Below are 12,835 nucleotides of genomic sequence, written 5' to 3' on the forward strand. Positions count from 1 at the left end.
CAGCAAAAGATATTAAACTTTTCACTAACCTTCTCAAAACTTCATCAGATGACAGTCCTATAACATCATATTACACAATACATATATGGTTTGTTCAAAAATGTGCATATTTAGCGGCACAAATCGTGGTTATACAATGAGAATAGTAGCCAAACTGCAAACAAAATGTCGGGAGAAATCTTGGGAGAGGCACCTAATCTAATCAATAACTAATCATAAACTTGACTAAAAAATACAGGTTGGACAGCAAATGAAAGATACATTAGTTCTTAATGCAACCGCTGTGTTAGATTTTTAAAATTAACGTTACTACGACATACAGCGTGCGTTAAAGCGAGACCGCACTGAAATTAATGGCGGAATAATAGTTTAACATTTTTCAACAGAAATACGAATGAACATCATAAATAGTTCTTACTATTTGATGAGCTTCCATCAGAATCTTGTGCAAGTTGTCCTTTGTCCAGAATAATCGTTGCTCGGTTGTAGATTGTCGTCTTCAACTTTGGAATTAGCAGCAAACATTAGCCATGTGGCGAAGACGTGTCCAACTCACCATAACGCAGCACAAATAAAATACCGAAAATCGCAATATACTGATATAAACTGATATAACTCGGTTTAAAATAACTACATTATGATGTTTTTAACACCTATATCGAGTAAAATCAGAGCCGGATATATCTAACGCCTATAACGAGAGCTTTTCAGAATGCAATCCTGAGGTCTGTCTTGCGCCATGACGAAAGTTGAAAAGACTGCACACCCGGTTCCAAGAGCTTTTGTACGGCCTCAGATCTACCTAGACACCCCATTCAAATTCTCACTGCTTACTGACATCTAGGGGAAGGCGTATGCAGTGCATGTCGACCCATAGATTACATGCAAATTAATAAACTGACCCTGGAACAGAGTGCCCGATTTCAGATTTCTCACTTCCTGACAGGAAGTTTGCTGCAAAATGAGTTCTGTTTTACTCACAGATATAATTCAAACGGTTTTAGAAACTAGAGAGTGTTTTCTATCCAATAGTAATAATAATATGCATATTGTACGAGCAAGAATTGAGTACGAGGCAGTTTAATTTGGGAACAAATTTTTACAAAGTCGAAATGGCGCCCCCCTATTGAGAAAAGGTTTTAAGCATGAGTTGCAAATATATATAGTTGAATTCGGAAGTTTACATACACCTTAGTCAAATACATTTAAACTCAGTTTTTCACAATTCCTGACATTTAATCCGAGTAAAAATTTCCTGTCTTAGGTTAGTTAGGATCACCACTTTATTTTAAGAATGTGAAATGTCAGAATAATAGTAGAGAGAGTGATTTATTTCAGCTTTTATTTCTTACATCACATTCCCAGTGGGTCAGAAGTTTACATACACTCAATTAGTATTTGGTAGCATTGCCTTAAAATTGTTCAACTTGGATCAAACGTTTCAGGTAACCTTCCACAAGCTTCCCACAATAAGTTGGGTGAATTTTGGCCCATTCCTCCTGACAGAGCTGGTGTAACAGAGTCAGGTTTGTAGGCCTCCTTGCTCGCACATGCTTTTTCAGTTCTGCCAACAAGTTGTCTATAGGATTGAGGTCAGGGCTTTGTGATGGCCACTCCAATATCTTGACTTTGTTGTCCTTAAGCCATTTTGCCACAACTTTGAAAGTATGCTTGTGGTCATTGTCCATTTGGAAGACCCATTTGCGACCAAGCTTTAACTTCCTGACTGGTGTCTTGAGATGTTGCTTCAATATATCCACCTGCCTCATGATGCCATCTATTTTGTGAAGTGCACCAGTCCCTCCTGCAGCAAAGCACCCCCACAACATGATGCTGCCACCCCCGTGCTTCACGTTTGGGATGGTGTTCTTCGGCTTTTCCTCCAAACATAACGATGGTCATTATGGCCAAACAGTTCTATTTTTGTTTCATCAGACCAGAGGACATTTCTCCAAAAAGTACGATCTTTGTCCCCATGTGCAGTTGCAAACCATAGTCTGGCTTTTTTATGGCGGTTTTGGAGCAGTGGCTTCTTCCCTGCTGAGCGGCCTTTCAGGTTATTTCGATATAGGACTTGTTTTACTGTGGATATCGATACTTTCGTGCCTGTTTCATCCAGTATCTTTACAAAGTCCTTTGCTGTTGTTCTGGGATTGATTTGCACTTTCACACCAAAGTACGTTCATCTCTAGGAGACAGAATGCGTCTCCTTCCTGAGCGGTATGCCGGCTGCGTGGTCCCATGGTGTTTATACTTGCGTACTATTGTTTGTACAGATGAACGTGGTACCTTCGGGCGTTTGGAAATTGCTCCCAAGGAAGAACCAGACTTGTGGAGGTCTACAATTTTTTTTCTGAGGTCTTGGCTGATTTCTTTTGATTTTCCCATGATGTCAAGCGAAGAGGCACTGAGTTTGAAGGTAGGCCTTGAAATACATCCACTGGTATACCTCCAATTGACTCAAATGATCTCAATTAGCCTATCAGAAGCTTCTAAAGCCATGACATTTTCTGGAATTTTCCAAGCTGTTTAAAGGCACAGTCAACTTAGTGTATGTAAACTTCTGACCCACTGGAATTGTGATACTGTGAATTATAAATGAAATAATCTGTCTGTAAACAATTGTTGGAAAAATTACTTGTCACGCACAAAGTAGATGTCCTAACCGACTTGGCACAACTATAGTTTGTTAACAAGAAATTTGTGGAGTGGTTGAAAAACGAGATTTAATTACTCCAACCTAAGTGTATGTAAACTTCCGACTCCAACTGTACATGCTGATTTTTGTAATCACAAAAAATCAACGTGGTCTGAGACAGAGGTGTGTAGCGTTGACCTTGGAGCCCAGGGACTGTCAGATCCCTGTAGGTACCCCTGTAGCTCCAAAACTGAGAGGAACTCCTTTCCTCTCCTCTTCTGTGTTCTCCAGGAAACAAGCTGAGTGACCTCCATCTCTGCCCCAGTATAATTAAAGCTATTTTCTCCCATGGAGGGATGAAGGAATGAAGGGAAGGAGGGTTGAAATAGCGCTGGTGACTCATGTCTTAGAGAAGGTGTGTGTGTGTGTGTGTGTGTGTGTGTGTGTGTGTGTGTGTGTGTGTGTGTGTGTGTGTGTGTGTGTGTGTGTGTGTGTGTGTGTGTGTGTGTGTGTGTGTGTGTGTGTTTGTGTGTGTGTGTGTGTGTGTGTGTTTGTGTGTGTGTGGGGGGGGGGGGGGGGGGGGGTGTTCATCCACCGTTCTTCTTGCTCGGCGGACCATCAAATATTTATGTAAGGAAGGCGCTTGAGTTTAAATGAGGCCGAAAGGGCAGTCACCAAAATGTCAGAAAAGACAGAAAACAAATGGCAATTGTGCTCATTAGGCAAGACTGTGATGTGAAATAAATGTGTGGTGAAAGGCAATAATGTGACCACACCTTCCCCATCTAAAGCCAGATGGAACTTAGTCTGATAGACAGTACTAGTTAAAATGGACATTAGTGACACGTGGGAATGTTTGCGGACATATGGGTGATTCCACACCAGGAAGGCTCGAAAATATTTTGGGTGTCTCAGATTGTTCTGGCAATTCTCGCATAGAAACTTAATTGGGAGGAAGGGTGTTTGACATGTTTTTTACATTTGTATCACAAACCATTGTTAAGAAAATCTTGATGAAAGTGGCCATATTATGCACTTTTCAGACCTATACATAACTCCTGTAAAACCCTATGATCCGTGAACCGTACATGATACAGACAACATCTTGGTGTCATTATACTCCTTATAGTGTGCTCTAAAATATGGAGTATTTCTAGATTCTGAAATACAATTTCACATTCATTTATTCAACATAAAAAATATGAATATGATTACCTCAAAAGTACCCTTTTTTTTATTGTACTATACAAGTACTTCAAATTGTCAGAGTTGGTGCTCTGCTACTGGAAAAATGTATTTGTATTTATTAGGGATCCCCATTATCTGCTGCCAAGGCTACTCTTCCTGGGGTTTCAAACACATAAAGGCACTTACATCACACATAAAACAAATATAAAACAGTATATCATATAACATTATTACACCACTACATATCTACAATACAAAATATATAATACCACCATTCAACAATATTACAATGTACGTGTGTGTAGAGTGTGTGCGTGTGTCTGTTCCTGTTTGTGTGCATCTCTTTACAGTTCCCGATGTTCCATAAAGTGTATTTTTAATCTGGGTTTTAAAATCTGGTTTTACTGCTTGCATCAGTTACCTGATGTGGAATAGAGTTCCATGTAGTCATGGCTCTATGTAGTACTGTGCGCCTCCTATAGTCTGTTCTTGACTTGGGGATTGTGAAGAGACCTCTGGTGGCAGGTCTTGTGGGGTATGCATGGGTGTCTGAGCTGTGTGCTAGTAGTTTAAACAGACAGCTCGGTACATTCAGCTTGTTAACACTTCTTACAAAAACAAGTAGTGATGAAGTCAATCTCTCCTCCACTTTGAGCCACGAGAGATTTACATGTATTTTATTAATGTTAGCTCTCCGTGTACATTTACATTAGTCCAGGTGCAACAAAACTAGGGCCTGTAGGACCTGCCTTGATGATAGTGTCGTTAAGAAGGCAGAGTAATGCTTTATTATGGACAGACTTCTCCCCATCTTAGCTACTGTTGTATCAACATGTTTTGACCATGACAGTTTACAATCCAGGGTTATTCCAAGCAGTTTAGTCACTTCAACTTCCTCAATTTCCACATTATTTATTACAAGATTTAGTTTAGGTTTAGGGTTTAGTGAATGATTTGTTTCAAATACAATGCTTTTCGTAATAAAAATATTTAGGACTAACTTATTCCTTGCCACCGATTCTGAAATTAAGTGCAGATCATTAAGTGTTGCAGTGATTTCACTTGATGTAGTAGCTGACATGTATAGTGTTGAATCATCTGCATACATTTACTCAAAGCCAGTGGCATGTCATTAGTAAAGATTGAAAAAAGTAAGTGCCCTAGACAGCTGCCCTGGGGAATTCCTGATTCTACCTGGATTATGTTGGAGAGGCTTCCAAGAACTGCCTATGTGTTCTGTTAGATTCTTTATCCAAAATATAGTAGGGGATGTAAAGCCATAACACATATGTTTTTCCAGCAGCTGACTATGATCGATAATGTCCAAAGCTGCATTAGTCTAACAATACAGCTCCCACAATCTTTTTATCGTCAATTTCTCTCAGCCAATCATCAGTTATTTGTGTAAGTGCCGTGCTTGTTGAATGTCCTTCCCTATAAGCGTGCTGAAAGTCTGTTGTCAATTGGTTTACAGTAAAATAGCATTGTATCTGATCAAACACAATTTTTCCAAAAGTTTACTAAGGGTTGGTAACAGGTTGATTGGTCGGCTATTTGAGCCAGTAAAGGGGGCTTTACTATTCTTGGGTAGCGGAATTACTTTTGCTTCCCTTTAGGCTTGAGGGCACACACTTTCTAGTAGGCTTATATTGAAGATTCAAAGGGAACTCCTTCTGCTGGTGACTTGCTGAATGTAATTGGTTAATGACCATAATGTCAATGTCTATGTCATATCTTTAAGAGTACCCAGTCTGGAAATTTGACGTGTTTGAAGAGAATATTGTTCCAAATATAATGAGATATGAGATATTAATATTGTTAATGTTGAATAAATTAATGTGAAAATGTTTATTTCAGTATCTAGACACTCCATATTTTAGCACACCAAGATGTTGTCTGTATCATGTGCGGTTCATGGCTCATGGAGTCTTACAAGAGGCATGTATAAAAAGGGCCTTAAAATTGCCACTTTCATCATGATTTTCTCAAAAATGGTTTGGGATGCAAATGTAAAAAGATTATCAAACATCCTTCCTTCCAATCAAGTTTCTATTTGAGAATTGCCGGAACAATCTGACATACCAAAAATATTTTGGTGCCTTCCTGGCGTGGAATCTTCCATATGCAGCATCCTCCTCAGTCCTCAGCCCTGCTCTTCAATAGCTAGTGGCAAGCCGCTCTGGTGTCAATCACGTCACAGGCCCATCCCAACTATGACTTCACTTCACCTCATCTTATAGTGTGGGTCAAGCTCTCCCCCGGGACCACTTGGTTATTCATGTGGCTTATTTCGATGGCCACTGATGCTACAGTACCTACCTCCTCTATGGCTCCTGTAGAGCTAGATCAAAATGTATGTCTTAGCTCTGACCTCCCTCCCTCCCTTCTTTATGAAATGATGAATGGGTTGTAAACGTGAAGGTCGGAGATGTCCATTTTGAGTGCATCCATTCTTCTACACATGCGGTCAGTCGCTCTGCTTCGCGCTGCTGAATGCCAATACTGAAGCAAAAAGGTCAAGCGCACACTACCTCCTGGGAACACAAAAACAAGTACTAAAAACTCGTCTACCTATTACCGTTTTCATTATGTGACAGTTTGATGGTTTTATGACATTCTCAGAGCTCAGTGTGTCATAATTAAGGGAACATATGGTGGGCGCTGGCCAAACAGTTCCATGGACGCATAACTGCAGCCTCGTGAGCTCAAAGAAGTTAGTTGTCTCTTCAGCCCTAGAAGAAGAATGAAAGATGTCCGCTCTCCAAAGGGGAAGGATTTTGGTAACGCCACCGTGTGTCTCTGATGTTGTAGTACTCCGGTGTTTTCACCCCAGGTGGCCGGTGCCTTGTTTTCTAGTAATTAGGAACTGTTACGCCAAAGAAAACAAAGACAACATTTCTGGGAACATTGGATTATTTTACACACCTAGTCTTTCCCAATAAAGACATTTAAAAAAGAATGAAATCCATCCAATCTTATTGGGTTGACCTTTAGGGAGATGGGCCAGGCTTAGTGAGGGTCCTGGCTGTTCCAGATGGCTGGTTGTTTTATATGCCATGTGATGTGAGGGAGCAAGACATGGCACTGACCCACAGTTGTTAATAACTTGAGACTATGGTGCTGTGCTGTCAGCTGTCACTGTGACTGGCCCAGAGGGGGGCCAACACATACTGTAACCCCTCACAGCTTGACTGATAGCCCCTACCTACCTGGTCAGGGTTAGAGGTCAACACAGGTGTGAACTGGAAGAAGGCATCCGGGTGAGGATCAGTGAAGATGTTTTTATTAGAAATACACAATCCTTCTAAGCTCTAACGTAAAGGTCTCTGTGTCCATCTTATTCTCTGCAGGACTACACAGATGCCTTGATCTCAAATTACTATGTAAGTTATTCCTGTGAAAGGCTTAAAATATTATTTACTGTATGAACCACTCTGTAATGTTTCATTGAATGTGTTCCGCTCTTTTTCAGCTATGGCCTGCAGTCCAGATTGCCAACTTCTATTTTATCCCACTGCACCACCGGTGAGCCCCTGGGATGGTTTAGTGACATCAATGTAGTCCATATACATTTTATTTCCATATTGATCTATTCAATGGCATTGATCTATTTATTCAGCTGTGATGTGTCAGTATTGAACTCTTGTCTTGCAGATTGGCTGTGGTCCAGATTGTAGCTATCGGCTGGAATTCCTACTTGTCCTGGAAAGCCAATAAGATGTGATGGATATTTCAGGACCCGCCCTACCTCACACATATAGGACTATCAATGAGACTTTTACACCTGCAAATAGTGTGATACACTGAATCCAGAAAGCTGTGAATCGCACACTAAGTTAGCAGTCAGGAAAAAAATTGTTAACAAACACTATGAAATATTCAAACTTGGGAAAAAAAGAAACTTGAAACTCAAACTTTTGCATAGTGAAAGATTTTTGTGAAATTTTGTCACATCTACACTACTGGTCAAAAGTTTGGACACACCTACTCATTCAAGGGTTTTTCTTTATTTTTACTATTTTCTACATTGTAGAGAAATAGTGAAGACATCACAACTATCAAATAAGACATATGGAATCATGTAGTAACAAAAAAAGTGTTTAACAAAAAACAAAAAGTATCAAATCAAAATATATTTGAGATTCTTCAAATAGCCACGCTTTGCCATGATGACAGCTTTGCACACTCTTGGCATTCTCTCAACCAGCTTCATGAGGTAGTCACCTGGAATGGATTTCAATTAACAGGTGTGCCTTCTTAAAAGTTAATTTGTGGAATTTTTTTCCTTAATGCGTTTGAGCTTGTTTTGACAAGGTAGGGGGGGGGTATTCAGAAAGTCCATATTATGGCAAGAACAGCTCAAATAAGCAAAGATAAACGACAGTCCATTATTACTTTAAGACATGAAGGTCAGTCAATACGGAAAATGTCAAGAACTTTGAAAGTATTTTCAAGTGCAGTCACAAAAACCATCAAGCGCTATGATGAAACTGGCTCTCATGAGGACCACAGCAAGAAAGGAAGACCCAGAGTTACCTCTGCTGCAGAAGATAAGTTCATTAGATTTACCAGCCTCAGAAATTGCAGCCCAAATAAATGCTTCACATAGTTCAAGTAACAGACACATCTCAACATCAACTTTTCAGAGGAGACTGTGTGAATCAGGCCTTCATGGTCGAATTACTGCAAAGAAATCACTACTAAAGGACACCAATAAGAAGAAAAGACTTGCTTGGGGCAAGAAACACGAGCAATGGACATTAGACCAGTGGAAATTTGTCCTTTGGTCTGGAGTCCAAATTTGAGATTTTTGATTCAAACAGCTGTGTCTTTATGAGACGCAGTGTGGGTGAACGGGTGATAGGATGATCTCTGCATGTGTATTTCCCACTGTAAAGCATGGAGGAGATGGTGTGGGGGTGCTTTGCTGGTGACACGGTCTGTGATTTATTTAGAATTCAAGGCACAATTGACCAGCATGGCTACCACAGCATTCTGCAGCGATACACCATCCCATCTGGTTTGCACTTAGTGGGACTATCATTTGTTTATCAACAGCATAATGACCCAACACACCTCCAGGCTGTGTAAGGGCTATTTTTACCAAGAATGAGAGCGATGGAGTGCTGCATCAGATGACCTGGCCTCCACAATCCCCCGACCTCAACCAAATTGAGATGGTTTGCGATGAGTCGGACCGCAGAGTGAAGGAGAAGCAGCCAACAAGTGCTCAGCATATGTGGGAACTCCTTCAAGACTGTTGGAAAAGCATTCCAGGTGAAGCTGGTCGAGAGAATGCCAAGAGTGTGCAAAGCTGTCATCATGGCAAAGGGTGGCTATTTGAAGAATCTCAAATATAAAATTAATTCTGATTTGTTTAACACTTTTTTGGTTACTACATGATTCTATATGTGTTATTTCATAGTTTTGATGTTTTCACTATTATTCTACAGTATAGAAAATAGTAAAATAAAGAAAAACCCTTGTTCTAAAACTTTTGACCGGTAGCGTATATAAAGTTACTATTAATGCTATAAAAAGTTGATAGTCAGGCAGACTGTAGTTGACATATATATACTGAACAAAAATATAAACGCAATACGTAAAGTGTTGGTCGCATGTTTCATGAGCTGAAATAAAAGATCCCAGATATTTTCCATATGCACAAAAAGCTTATTTCTCTCAAATGTTTTTGTGCACAGATTTGTTTACATCCCTGTTATTTCTCCTTTGCCGAGATAATCCATTCACCTGACAGATGTGGCATATCAATAAGATGATTAAACGGCATGATCATTACACAGGTGCACCTTGTGCTAGGGACAATAAAAGGCTACTCTAAAATGTGCAGTTTTGTCACACAACACAATGCTACAGATGTCTCAAGGTTTGAGGGAGCGTGCAATGGCATGCTGACTACAGGGATGTCCACCAGAGCTGTTGCCAGATAATTGAATGTACATTTCTCTACCATAAGCTGCCTCCAACGTTGTTTTACAGAATTTGACAGTACGTCCAACCAGCATCACAACCACAGACCACGGAGTTATGTGGTCAAGCTGATTTCTGGTGTCAACATTGTGAACGGAGTGCCCCATGGTGGCGGTGGGGTTCTGGTATGGGTATTCATAATCTACGGACAAAGAACACAATTGCATTTTATCGATGGGAATTTGAATGGACAGAGATACTGTGACGAGTTCCTGAGGCCCATTGTTGTCATTCATCCGACCCATCACCTCATGTTTCAGCATGATAATGCACAGCCCCATTTTACAAGGATCTGTACACAATTCCTGGAAGCTGGTAATGTTCCAGTTCTTCCATGGCCTTCTTCCTCACCAGACATGTCACCCATTGAGCAGGATTGGGATGCTCTGGATTGGCGTGTATGACAGCGTGTTTCCAGTTCCCACCAATATCCAGGAACTTCGCACAGCCATTAAAGAGGAGGGGTACAACATTCCACAGGCCACAATCAACAGGCTGATATGCAAATCCATGAGGCAAATAAATGGTGGTCACACCAGATACTGACTGGTTTTCTGATGCACGCCCCTACCTTGTTTTTAAAGGTATCTGTGACCAACAGATGCATATCTTTAGTCCCAGTCGTGAAATCCATAGAATAGGGCCTATTGAATTTATTTCAATTGACTGATTGCGTTATATGAACTGTAACTCAGTAAAATCTTCGAAATTGTTACATGTTGCATTTATATTTTTGTTCAGTGACTTACTCTGCTGTTAAACAGTAGCTTACTTGATTTCTGTTTTCTCATTTCAATTTATGACATTACCAGCAATAATGAACATACAATTTTAAAATGCTGTATTAAGCTTAAATTGTATACACTATACTTTTAAAATGTACAAGGAATTGTAATATTAAAGCCATATCTGTCTGTTCTTTAATATCTAATTATTTCTTTAACTTCTGTTTAAAAGGTGACAATGAGTGGCTTTGACCCCAACTTTGCACCATTGTTGAATATGCCACACTTCTCCAAGCGAAAGAAAGTGTGTTAGAAAAATAGTTGGGGGACCAAACAGACAAATCCATTAGCCTGGCTATTTCTGAAAAGAGGAATCTTTTCTATAACGAACTAAATGTATCTGACAAAAATACATGGGGGTGGCTTTAAATTCGTTTTCAATGCATTAATAGCTCTCGGATTGTATCAGCTAAATATGACGTATTCCTCTATTTTGTGTAGTTTTCATTTAGAATGAACTTGCATCACAGGCATAAACCTTTTCAGTACCGTGGACAGTACTCTCTGCGCCCTCTGCACGTTTCCCCGCTGTGTACTTCTGCTCTGCCTCGCTTAGATGTTAAACCATGCATAAAGGCATCACGACAACGGTTCATCATTTCTAGACTAGTTTATTCAGAGTCCAGATTCATGGTACATGGAGCAGCTTTACACTTTGACGAATCACTTTGTTATAACTTCCACAATTGGTTGTTTTTAATAAGTAAATGTGTTGTTTTTTTGCGGTGCGTTCTGTTATTTTAGTTTCACTGGAGGCATACCAACACCGTGTGAAACAATAACTGGTTTTGCCTTGCGGACTTAATTAGGGATAATGTGACAGGTTGAGGTAGGCTAACTTAATGGAAAAATAGAATATCAGATCGACAAACTGTTCTGAAAAAAATATTCTAACGTTTGCACTGTAAGTCTGTAAGTCGCTCAGGATAAGAGCGTCTGCTAAATGACTCAAATGGAAACATTTTAAATGTTTTTGAGCAGACCTTGGCTTGCAGCATAATAAGCTGTCCCTCAAAACACTTGCCTTTACTTCAAACGGAGTCGCCTCATTTACAAGCAGTTTATGCACTTGCACTGACGTCAATGGAACGATGTTGGATGTATATATAACCCTTAAGAAAGAGGCGTTATTCTCCAATCGACATTTAGCGGGACTTTTCGGACCGGGGTCTCAATTGACACTTTTCTAGCCGGTGTGCAACTTTTTCAGCATTAAGGAGACAAAGTACCGGTAAGTGGTTTATTTAGCTTTCTTTTGTTTCACCTTTTAAGTTTGAGGTGCTGAGAGTTCTGGTGCTGAATTGAGAATATCAAGTACACACAGCAATTCGTTGGTCATTTTTGTATCATAAAAACAATGTATGTTTATTTTACTTATTTACAAAGCTGAAGAAGCATGTGCATGCTTGTTTCAGTAGCTCAACGATGTATGTATGTATCCATTGTGTGACAATTAACCACGCCTATAAATAGCCTACTCACATGCATATGTTTATAATGTAAAGAGAAACATATTATTTTGTTACGTTTGTTGTTTATTACTGTTTATGTTATTAAGCTTGCCTTTAGGCTAATTTTTGTAAATTGGTGATAGCCTATTTGTTTTTGCTTTGAACACAATTGTTAAATATGTGCCATTTAAAGTTTGAGTCTACTTTGAGTTCCAGTGCTTTTTGCTAATATTTGTACACCTCTCTCCGTAACAGGGCACCGTTTTGTCCGTCTGTCCAGCACTATGAAGCCTGTTCCCTTGATCCTGCTCCTTGCCACTGTTCTCCTCAGCTCTCACATCCCCCCCAGTGTCTGTCGACCACGGGACCTGGCAATGTTCGACGGCCACGGCTACAAGAGTCAGCTGGAGGAGGTGTTGCTGAAGGCTGGTGATAACGCAGTTTCCTACCTTATAGGAGAAAAGATACTGAGGTATTTGCAAAGAAATCCCCGGTTGCAGGCAGGTCTCCCGCCACAGTTTCCCTTTGAGGTGACGCCCCTGGGCACGAGGGGTCTTGGTCACCTGGCGCGCAGTTTGCCGCCCTTGGAGGAGCAGCGCGCGCTTGAGGAGGGCAACAGCCTGGAAGACTTCGTGGAGCTGACCAAGAGAAACGATGACCCCCCAATTTCAATCGACCTCACTTTCCACCTTCTGAGAAATATGATCGAAATGGCGAGGATCGAGAGCCAGAAGGAGCAAGCGGAGTTAAACCGCAAGTATCTGGATGAAGTTGGAAAGTGA

At 40.4% G+C, this 12,835-nt stretch overlaps 2 protein-coding genes across 3 annotated transcripts in view; both read left to right on the forward strand.

The window, feature by feature from the left end:
* Positions 1–7,882, forward strand: part of LOC120019438 (protein Mpv17) — a 31,761-nt gene extending 23,879 nt beyond the window's left edge. For both annotated transcript variants that reach the window (XM_038962728.1, XM_038962727.1), the window contains exons 6-8: positions 7,177–7,209; positions 7,299–7,351; positions 7,481–7,882. In XM_038962728.1, coding sequence (XP_038818656.1) covers positions 7,177–7,209; positions 7,299–7,351; positions 7,481–7,550 — 156 coding nt within the window. In that variant the 3' untranslated portion in view covers positions 7,551–7,882. The remainder of the gene's footprint in view (positions 1–7,176; positions 7,210–7,298; positions 7,352–7,480) is intronic.
* Positions 7,883–12,337: 4,455 nt separating this feature from the next.
* Positions 12,338–12,835, forward strand: LOC120019225 (UI). Its single transcript, XM_038962548.1, has one exon. It carries the CDS (start codon positions 12,338–12,340, stop codon positions 12,833–12,835), a length of 498 nt encoding a protein of 165 aa, XP_038818476.1.

Source organism: Salvelinus namaycush, chromosome 24 (genome assembly GCF_016432855.1).
Source record: "Salvelinus namaycush isolate Seneca chromosome 24, SaNama_1.0, whole genome shotgun sequence".
Taxonomy (NCBI): Eukaryota; Metazoa; Chordata; class Actinopteri; order Salmoniformes; family Salmonidae; genus Salvelinus; species Salvelinus namaycush.